The sequence below is a fragment of the Colletotrichum navitas genome, assembly GCF_030913465.1.
Source record: "Colletotrichum navitas strain CBS 125086 chromosome Unknown LY79scaffold_11, whole genome shotgun sequence".
NCBI classification, from domain to species: domain Eukaryota; kingdom Fungi; phylum Ascomycota; class Sordariomycetes; order Glomerellales; family Glomerellaceae; genus Colletotrichum; species Colletotrichum navitas.
The window spans coordinates 483196-493706 of NW_026850557.1; the positions used below are offsets into that span (position 1 = coordinate 483196).

At 57.4% G+C, this 10511-nt stretch overlaps 2 protein-coding genes across 2 annotated transcripts; both read left to right on the forward strand.

Moving 5' to 3' along the window:
* The first annotated feature begins 50 nt into the window (after window positions 1–50).
* LY79DRAFT_543895 (lipoyltransferase) lies at window positions 51–1593 on the forward strand. Its single transcript, XM_060557089.1, has one exon. It carries the CDS (start codon window positions 295–297, stop codon window positions 1243–1245), a length of 951 nt encoding a protein of 316 aa, XP_060417537.1. The 5' UTR covers window positions 51–294; the 3' UTR covers window positions 1246–1593.
* Window positions 1351–1798, forward strand: LY79DRAFT_509292 (uncharacterized protein; the record flags this gene model as incomplete). The annotated part of the gene is made up of 2 exons (XM_060554042.1): window positions 1351–1509; window positions 1553–1798. Coding segments are annotated over 2 exons (405 nt in total), but the record flags the coding sequence as incomplete, so codon positions are not given.
* Between the last annotated feature and the right edge of the window lie 8713 nt (window positions 1799–10511).

A 10511-nucleotide genomic window follows, 5' to 3' on the forward strand; every position in this document is an offset into this window, starting at 1 on the left:
CGTGGATTCTGTTAGATGCAATTGAGTGAGAACTTCATCTCAACGCTTCACTCATCCCATCCGCAATCTCACTGACACGCACCAGAACAGCCGTTTCGCTGGTTGCTTTTATCGAGAAATTCGCTCGCTTACGCATTGTTGAAACTAGGCTGAAAAGGGTCACATCCGCTGCATCGTTTGTTCCCAGACTTGCTCATCATCTCCCAATAAGGGGCTCACCAAAATGTCCTTGTGAGAACCACCACAACTCAGACTATAGACCGCTCTGCCAATCAACAGCCGCCAAACTTCATAATGTCTTTAACAAGCTCAATACCGCGGGTGCTCCTCCGTACAAGGCCGTCAATGCAACGGCACCAAACCCGCCTGTTCTCCGCCCTTGCCGCCTCACCGTCGTCAAAAACCCAAGTCTACATCTCGACATCGCGCTCCCCTTACACGAACCTCTCGATCGAGCACCACCTCCTCCAGACGACACCCTCCGACTCTACCATCTTGTTCCTCTACACGAACCGACCCAGCATCATCGTCGGCCGCAACCAGAACCCGTGGCTCGAGGTCAACCTCCCCAAGCTCCAATCGCTGGGCCCCAGCAGCGGCGGCGAGGACGTCATCGACCTGGTCCGCCGCCGCAGCGGAGGCGGCGCCGTCTTCCACGATGAGGGCAACGTGAACTACTCCGTCATCTGCCCGCCCGCGAACTTTGACCGCGACACGCACGCCGAGATGGTCGTCCGCGCCCTGCGGTCCTTGGGCGTCGACGGCGCGGCCGTGAACTGCCGGCACGACATCGTCATGACCGTCCCGCCCCTTTCGCCGTCGAAAGCCCCCGCCGAGATGCAGTCCGCGGACGGCTCGGCGTCCAGAGCGACCCCCGCAGCATCGTGCGCCAGGCCGAAGGCCGACGCCGAGAACACCTTCAAGATCTCCGGCTCGGCGTACAAGCTCACGCGCCTGCGCTCGCTCCACCACGGGACCTGTCTCCTGTCGTCCCCAAACCTCCCCCGCATCGGCGGCTTCCTGAGGTCGCCCGCTGAGCCCTTCATCAAGGGCCGCGGCGTCGAGAGCGTGCGCTCGCGGATCCGCAACGTCGGCGTGGACGACACGAGGACGTTCGAGGACGCCGTCGTGAGGGAGTTTGGAAACATGTATGGCGAGTTCGATGTGCGGGCCGAGCTCGGAGACAAGGATGTCCAAGGGGAGGAGAAGATACAGAAGGGGATGGGAGAGCTGGAGGTGAGTTGAGATGCTGCCAATATCTCACTTCGCAGTGGCATCGCCCCGTCTTTTGCGGCCACGACATGTTCGGAGCGGAAGCAGGCGGGAAACTCGACAGACTAATGTGCAACGCAGTCCCGAGAGTGGATCTACGGCCAGACACCTCTTTTCACCTTCTCGACTCACCCCTCGGAAGACGACCCACGAGAACGTCCGCAGCTTCCAGGCAACGTAAGTGAACTGCTCTCTTGCCCTCCTGAAATCACAATCCCTCCCGCCTCCTGCACCCCCGTTCTTCTTCTTCTTCTTCTTCTTCGAACGATCACCTAGCCAGGTGTCTGACCCGTTGCAGTTCAACCTCACATTCGAAGCCCGCCATGGTCTCATCCAAAAGTTCTCACTGTCCGGCCTGCCGTCCGGCGGGGGTGCGAGCAGCCTCTCAGAGACCATGGTAAATGCCCAGATCTGGGAGATTGACGACTGGGTGCGCCGTCTCAGCGCAGGCGGCTTGAACGGAAAGGACGCCTCGACCATTGGAGAATGGCTGAACTCCCTCTTGGGAAAGAAGGAGAACGAGTGAGCGCCAATTAGGTTTGCAAACCACGTCGGAAGATGAATCAGTAGAGCGTGTACGATATGTTTATAGATATCTGGTTGTATATTGGCTGTACAATATGGCACGCCACAGAAGAGCGTTATAGAAGGTTGAAGTATAGACTTGTTTCATGCTCTATGGAATGCGGCCAAGTCCTCCTTGTATTCCTTTCGTAATACCGAGACGTTGTCATTCCCAATAGCATATACCGGTCCTGGTGGCAAGATTTCAAATCATCTATCTGTTGCCCCAAAACGAAGCCATCCCCATCGAGGTCCTATGAAGGATCACAGTGAAATGCGTTGTTAACCGGCTCTAATATGACCCATTCCTCTCCCCGTTGGCCAATATCCCTCCAGGATTCGCCTTAGGCAGTGTACCACAGCCCTTTGTCCCAGCTTGCCTGATGTGACTGCGTGCCCAAGCTTGATGACGGTTATACAAGTACACGGACGTGCTCAATCGTTGGCACCTTTCGAATAGCACATACCTACCTTATGATGTTTCCCGAAAAGCGTTTACGCGGACCATGCCGCGCGCACAGGCAACGGGCTGCTCCTCCTGCTCCCTAGTGCGTCATATTAAAGGCGCGCCCCCCCCCCCGAGCGTCCTCGACGCCCGTGCTGGCTCTCCGTGCTAGCGACCAAGTCTGCACCGTCGCGTGTCCGGACCAAGACACGCGCCGAGGCTGGACGATGGATCGAAGGACGGCGACGGAGGAGCGGGAAAGGCAGGCAGGCAGCAGGCTCAGGCGCCCGCCCGGCGCATGGCCGCACGTCCAAGGCATCCTTCTCTCAAAGACCAAAGACCTCTGGTGCAATCTCCAGGAAGCGTACCTCGCGCGAACCCGTTTCGATGTCCATGATCCCCCCTCCGCAATCTCCCACTGTCCGCCTCCTCCTACTCGCCAGATAATCTTTGCCTCTGGAATGGACCTTCGCACCGCTGGGGACGAAAAAAGCCTTCTTTCCCTCGTCGTCACACGTCGCCTTGCTGTCTGTCGCCCGAGTAAACGAGTCACGGAAGAGGGGGCGCAAGCTGTAGGGATCAGATCACATTCAATAGCAAGTCCAAGACAGACTAGACTACCTACCTACACCACGTACCGTAACAATATACGCCAAATTAACCCGCATGATGTATCCCAGCCACAGGAAAGGATCCTCCGTTTGAAACAGGGCCATCCGGGAAACCCTGTGGCGCGCGGACACCGGGCAAGTGGGTTCTCTCTCTCTCTGTCTCTCTCTCTCTCTCCCACCCAGGGCGCGCGTCATTCTCAGTAAAGCACGCTTCACACTAAGCCCCCCCTTGATACGAACCTTACGCCCGGAGCCACCTCCGGGCCAGCATTGTAGGAGGAGTGTGATGGTGGGTAACCCGTATGCGACGCCAGAGCGCTGTCGATCGCCCAAAAAGAAAAGAGGAAGATCTAATTCTCAACTTTTCCATCTCGAAAGTAGGGAGGGGAAAAGGGGGGGAGGGGGGGGTGAGCGTGACGGGGCATCGACAACTAAGACGACGGAATCGGGCCTTACTGACGGCTAAGGGGAGGGGTAGGCAGACTGCCGAGTGAGACATCTCCAATCAGGGCTCCTCTGCCGACTCCAAGGGTTCGGCGTTGCAGCAGGGTCTGAGTAGTACCGAGCTGCCTCGCCACGGGCTCGAATCACAATTTCCCTGTTTCCTCGTCCATGGATCCTCGTGTTTGCGGTCAATCACGCCTGTACCGGTATCTATCTATCTCTCCGTCTCCATCTCACGTTTCCTCGCCTCTGATCAGCCACAGTGTCTTGCGTATGCGTTCGTATGCCTGTCTCTAGTTTCCTCCCCCCCCGTGGCCGTCTGCCCGTGTAAGCGCGCCACACCAACGTCGTCACACGCTGATGTCAAAGGGGACGACGGCAAGACAAACCCGCCAGAACAAGACAGAGTAGAAAGAAAAAGAGAATGGATAAAAAAAAGAGAGAGAGACGGACCCCGCGGGCCGAGTGCGCCCTACGCGCACGAGGTAGTTGGATCAAAATCCAATCATCAAACAGTGGCGGAGATAACGGACTAAAGGGAAGAATGAACAGCACAGGGACGCCAAGGGCGAACAAGACAGAAGAAAGAAGGTGTGGCTGCAGGACGCGACGGCCAAAGGGAAAGAAAAAAAGAAAACCGGTGCTGTCCTACTTTCGTACTCGTCACTACTCTCGCAAGCGCGTTCCCTTGCCTACCTAGTCCCGTGGGTTCGATGGACAGACACGGATAGAGAGGCATATAAACAGGGAGAGAGAGAGAGAGAGAGAGAGAGGCTGACCAAGCAATAAGGCCGCGCGCCTCCTCCGTGGCACAATGCGAACCAACACAAGACCGCCCGTTCAAGCCCTTAAGCCACCCCCCCTCCAAGCCCCTCAGCTCTTAAGCTCGTGGGCGTCGTCTGGCCGGGTCTGGAATGGCCCTATGAGCGGCCCAGACGCCGAGACGTCCGCAGCGAGGAATGGGAGGTGTAAGGCCAAGAAGGACAGGTTGTGCGGTGGTGTGGCTGCGTATCTCGACGCCCTGCTCGACACTCCCCGCCTCCCGGCCCGCCCCCCTATTTCTTTCTTATCGCCGTCGTGGTCGTCGCCATTGTGCCTTCGCATGCGATTGTAGTGTATGCGTCCTGCCACCACGGCGGCAACCATTGGCACGCACACAAAACATGACCTCAACAAAATAGGGATTCACACCCTCCGTCCCCTGCTCTTCCCCCACTCTCCCCTCTTCCTTGCTGCCTGCCTGTCAGACACGCACAAGCGAAAGGGAAAGGAATGATGATAATCGCATGTGCAGCAGCGTCCCGTTCGGTTGGGATTTCTGCAGTGACGGCGTCATCTGCCTACCCACATACGCAGCGGTCCCCATCCAAAAGCGTCTTGGAGGAGGGGGGGGGATGGAACCCTGATCTCATCTTCACGTGCGCAGGTGTCGGAGGAGGGGGCGGGAAGAAACCTATTGTGAGCCAGACGCTGGTCAGCAAATAGTGCGTGGAACGGTGATATGTTTTCTCAGCCCGGCAAGGGAGAGAGAAAGGGGAGGGGGGGGGGGGGCGAATACAGCATCGTACAGGCAAATAATGATAAAATATGGTCGCCCTCGACCTCCCGGCAAGTCCCACCATACAGATCTTGCACGGCCAAGAGATGCTTTGGGGCCGACTAACCAACCAACCAGCCAACCAGATGGCCACCGGGGGGGGGGGATGGGATGGCGTGCAGGACGAGGGACGCGCCAGATCGCTGACCCAAGCGCGCGACGCTCAGCAGCAGGCTGATCTGATAACTCATTCAAAGCCTGCGGCAGCACCTCCGCCGGGGTTGATTGGAGGGTTGGAGAGGGAGAGGGAGAGGGGAGAGGGGAGATTGGGACAAAGCCACTGTGAGGGCCGCCATCCTGCTGCTCGTCGTCGTCCACCACCACTTTTCCCTGGTTGCTGCCATTCGCTGCGCGGCGAACGCGCGTGTGAGGATGGCAGGTAAGGTGATGGATCGGCCGAGTGTGGGAAGAGGAAAAAGGGAGGGAGGGGGCGGAGGCGTTCAAGATCACGCTCTCTCGTGTCTGAGCCGAGATGACCTGATTCTTCCTGTTATTGTTTGCCTGTCACACCGAACTCTGGCCTTCCACGGCCCCCTGGTTGGTCCATCATTCGTCCCGAATTCAGTCTTTTGAAAAAACTAAAGAGGCGGCTCAGGGCGCAGCGCCAAAGACATGATCCAGCGCGGGTTGCATCGGGTCCCCCGGATGATCACAGAAAACACGGAGCAAAAAAAAGCAGTTGACGGAGGGGAGCAGAGATGGTGTCCGTCCTGTCCACCCCCCCCCCTTCCCCCCGATTTGATTCGTTTAAAGAGGACAGCCACACCTACCGACCGGGTTAGGATGGAGGTGAGGAGGGGGGGGGAGCTGCCCGGTGTGTCAAGCCAATCGCATGTCCGGAACGCTTAGATATACAGATGCGAAAGGCCGAGAGGGAGGGGAGGGGGGCAGGAAGGCCGCGATGGAACGTCTCCTCCGGCCAGTGCCAAATCGGTGTGATTCCTCGTAGAGTTCCCGAAGGGACAGCAGAAAAGCCCGAGATTTGGGGTTGTCGGCCACTCGGTGCCCTCTCTCTCTCTCTCTCTCTCCGCATCTTCCTTCCCCTCCTCCCCCTTTTTTCTTTTTTGGGGGGGAGGAGGAGGAGGAGGAGGAGGAGGAGGAGGGGGAACAGCGCTACACGCCGTAAGTTTCTTACCCCGGATTCACGTCTTTGGCCTTTTGGAGCAGCAAAAAAAAGAAGGCAAGGGACGGGGATGGTGCTTGGGAGGTTACGCAAAGTCGTGAACACGGCGCGCGGCGGAGGAAGGGGATAAACCCTCCAGGTCGAGAAAAGAGACTTCCGAGCCGTCCACCAAAGGTCACCAACGAGTCAGCCACACGGAGCTTTAGTCCGAGGTGATCAGCCCAGCACATTCCACCTCGTCCGCCTGATCCAAAACGAGCTACAAGCACTAGCCTCCTCCTCCTCCTCTTCCTCTTCCTCCTCCTCCCCCCCCCTCCTTCCCATCTCAGACTGCCGGCCGGTCGCGATGAAGGTTGAGGGCTGAAAAGACTGAACAGTACGCGTTTGATGTGCAGACATGGTGGGCCGGCCGTCGCTCTTCGCCGCAGCGCTAGAGGGGGAGCGGCCACTGGACAATGATGGCATGATGAGTAAAAAGGGACCAAGTGACGTTCAGACGCTCCGGGGGAGGGGAGGGGGGGGGACAAGTTTCATGGCTGTCACTAGTCGACGGCTTCCGTCAATTTCCCCAGACGTCTGATAATTTGACACTTTTTTTTCTTTTTCTTTCCCTTCCCCTTCCCAGTCTTTTTTCCCACGAACCTCAAGCCCACATCCGCCAAGTGTGGGGGAGGCGCGCAAGCCGCTTGGTGACAAGAGGAGGCGGGGGGCGGGGGAGAGGAAAAGGGGATGAATTCCTCAAAACCAAACCCACGATAAACACATGTTAGACGAGGGGAGGTAACGTGTAAGGGGGGTTTAAAAAAAAAAAAAAAAGGAAGAAAAAAAGACCCCCCCCCCCCCCCCCCCTGGAAGACAGACTGACTACGAAGGGGGAATGATAACACAAGGCAATGTTTCCCTGAAACGGCATAGGTTCAAAGACACGGGCGTCCGGACGATTGTGAGCCGTCACATTTCCGGAAATCCTGTTGGGAGGGGAGGGACGGACGGGAAAGAGGAGCAGCGCACAAGAAGGGGGGGGTAAGAAAAGAAAAAGAAAAGAAAAAAGCTGGGGTAAACGAACAGGCGATCGATAACGACGACGATCCTGCTATTCATCCACCTCGCGTCCTTTGTCCTATCTCTCGTCCTCGTCCTCTCGGTCTCCCTCCCTCGCACGAGAGAACAGAAGAAGTCATGGCCCCCCCAATCGACGATCCCACCTTGTCCACTCCACTCGGGGCTGAATGCGAGTCCGCAGGCAGAGCAAGTAGACATCGGTTTTGGGCCGTATGCACCCGAGCCCGAGTTGATCGATGGCGCATCCTCCCAACCAACCTTGGATCTCGGGCTTGGGCTCGGGCTCGGGCTCGGCGTCGGCGGTCGCGAGTAGGAACCGCTTACAGCCGGACGCGAGAGAGAGCGCACGGGGGGGGGCGAGGCTGCTTCTACGTATATTCTGCGTAGTGTGACGATGAATTTTCAAGTCAGGCACTGGGGACGAGTCGATGTATCCCGGTTGGTCTGTCTTAGCTCGCGTTGGCCCTTTTTTCTTCTTCTTCTTCCATAATGTTGCAAACAGACAAGAGAATAATACGTGGCTGGTTCATGTTCATGCACGTTGAGACGACGACGATGACGATGACAATGACAACAACTGGGGGGGGCTGCGCCATCATACCCTGCGTCGCTTGGGGCGGGAAGACCAAAAGTAAGCGAATGCCGCGCGAAATAGATTCAAAGGCACGAACGGCTCAGGCATGTTTTTTCCCCCCTCCTTTCCCCCCCCCCACAGGGCGGAAGAGAGGGACAATGGCGTTGATTCGAGCAAACTAATAAAAAAAGATAAAAACCAAAAAAAGCCTGGGAACCGGAGGGGGGAGGAGAGAAAGATACCAGAAAAAGGGTCGATACTCGGCACTAACACCAAAGCAGGACGGACAAGCGGCCACGAACTTTATTTCCTTCTCTCTCTCTCTCTCTCTCTCTCTCTCTCTTGTGAACCTTTCTTTCTAATTTACCTTTTTTCATTTTCTTTTTTTAAAACACTTTCGTCTAGACCCCCTCCCTCCTTTAGTTAGCCCACCCAGGCTCCTCCGGGGCGGGCCAAAATGCTGTGAAGCGGACCCGGCAGTGGTCCGGATTAACGATGGAGTGAGTCCCAAGAGGGGAGTCGACGATAACCATGACAAAGACCCCTGGCCTACCCTTTCTCCGCAACCCGACGGCTGGGAGGGCTCGTCAGTCTGGACCGGCCCATTGGGCGCGTCCAGACCACGCATCCCGTGGCCAAAAGGGAGGCCAAGAGGGCGGGGGGGAGGGGGAGGAGGGACACCGCCCAGCAAGGAATGCCAAAGCGAAGCCATCGTGAGATTTGCATGTACCGTTCCGTGCCCGGCCCCAACCCCCCTTCCTCCTGTTGTCCTGCCACGTCGTCGTTACATTCGGGTGCACCGCAGCGAAGCGTGCCATCGGTGTGCGTGCCGACGAGGGGGGCATGATCCGTTGCAAAGCAAGATCCGAAAGCAGCCGCATACGAAAGCCAGTAGTAACTGCAGTAGTAGCAATAGCAGCAGCAGAAGCAGCAGCAGCAACAGTCGCAGGCGGCAAACATCGTGAGCTTCACCTCTTGCTTCGGTGGGTCTCGCGAATCTTCTATGGAGACGCCGTAATGAGCGAGGAAAAAAAGGAAGACGAGGGGGCGGCGGGGAAAGGGTCCCCCGTCTGCTTCCTCCGCCCTCGTAAACTAATTTGGCATTTGGCCCTTTCTGGATCCTGACCACCCCCTGCTCAGTCATATCGGAACTAATCAGGTATCACACCGTGTGTGCTGTGTATCTGTAATCGGTCGTTCATGCCCTGGCCCAGGTCCAGGCCTACGATGCACCCCATCTGTTTCTCCTTCACCCTATTACGGAATTGGCAAAGGGCCCATATCCATTTACCTAGTGGCGGATCCGGCTGATCGAGGCTACTTACTTACCCAAGGCTGCATCTTTACGTGGACTAGTCGCCGTATCCGTCGCATACATCGTGTGTTTCCACGACGGAATCGATGGGGTGCAACGGGGCCTGCCACAAGCGTCGGGGGCGAGGCGGTGCCGGCGGCCGTTCGGTTGGGGCAAAGATACGTGCAGATGCGCCGAGTCAAGAGGACGACATTGCGCTGTGACGAGATCATGTATTGGACTTGTGGAACGACTGCTTCGCATTGGGTCGTCGGGATCTCAGCAGAGAGACGGGATCGCGGCATCGTGAAGGAGGGATCGAGAGAGAGAGAGAGAGAGAGAGAGAGAGGCCATGGTATCGTTAAGCGTTGGTCCGTGGCAGACCTGTCTCCCGGGGATAGACGAGGCCTGACGCGGACGAGAAGGGGGGGGCATCCCCCGTCCAAGGTGGAAAACGCGAGGCATCTCTTGTCAAGTATGCGCCGATGCATGCGCCCCGATCTGATCTCATGTAAAGTTCAGACCGAAACGGTCCGGCAGAAACGAATAGAAAAAACGAAGCCCCAATTCCAATTTTTTGCAGTCGGTCGTCGCGAATTGGAAGATAAGCCCGGGAGAAACATCGTCACATTTTGGTGATCCCGGAAGCGCTCATGCATGCATGGCCTTCGTTCCCTCGCCCAAGGCCAAAAAGTCCACGTTTGTCCACGGCCCGGCCGAATAGCGCCGGGCTTGTGAACGTGCCGGTCTGTTGTTTCTGCAGGGACACACATGCACCGCTGGCCGCTGTCGGCGCCCGCCCTGATGCAAAAAGTGTGGACGTCGGGCTGATTGACGGACAATTGAGGCCCGCGGCCCGAACGCCATCCATCTCTTCTGGCATGAAGGGGAGAGAGCGAAGAACGGCCGACGGCACGCAGATTCCGTGTTACCCTCCCCTCTCTTTTCCCGAGGCTGATATGACCGGCCGTTGAGGGGATGATGCTAACCTGGATCGGGCAGTCGGGACGGAACATGCTGCTCCCAGCTCCGATCGCTTCTCGTTCCTGTCAGTGCTGCATTGTCGTCCATGTTGGTTGACCGACACCGTGGATGACCCGGGCTTATGGTACCTGCACTCTCATCACTCCTCCCTTGCTTCCGTCATGGCCCGAAAGACGACTGTCAAACCAACCGACGACGACGCCGTTTCTTTTTGTGTCATGATTCCCCAGACCTGCATTGCATGAGAGCGCTACCCGCCTAATCTGCGTGCAGATGCCATTACTTGAGGCGGACGAACGGACTTTGGCATGCCATTGGCAGTGCTCCATCTCACCTCACTCCCTCCTCCCCCTTCCCTCTCTCTTTTTGTCTGTCCTGTTCCTGTCTGGCTAGGTAAGAAATCGCTCGTACTTTGGGGGGAGGCCTTGTCCCAGGGTTAGCCTCTCCCCTCCCCGATACTACGCTTGGACGGTGGAGATATTCGGGCCTCAAGGAAACAAGAAGAGAACCCATACACCGTGGTGACCACGGAGGGACGACC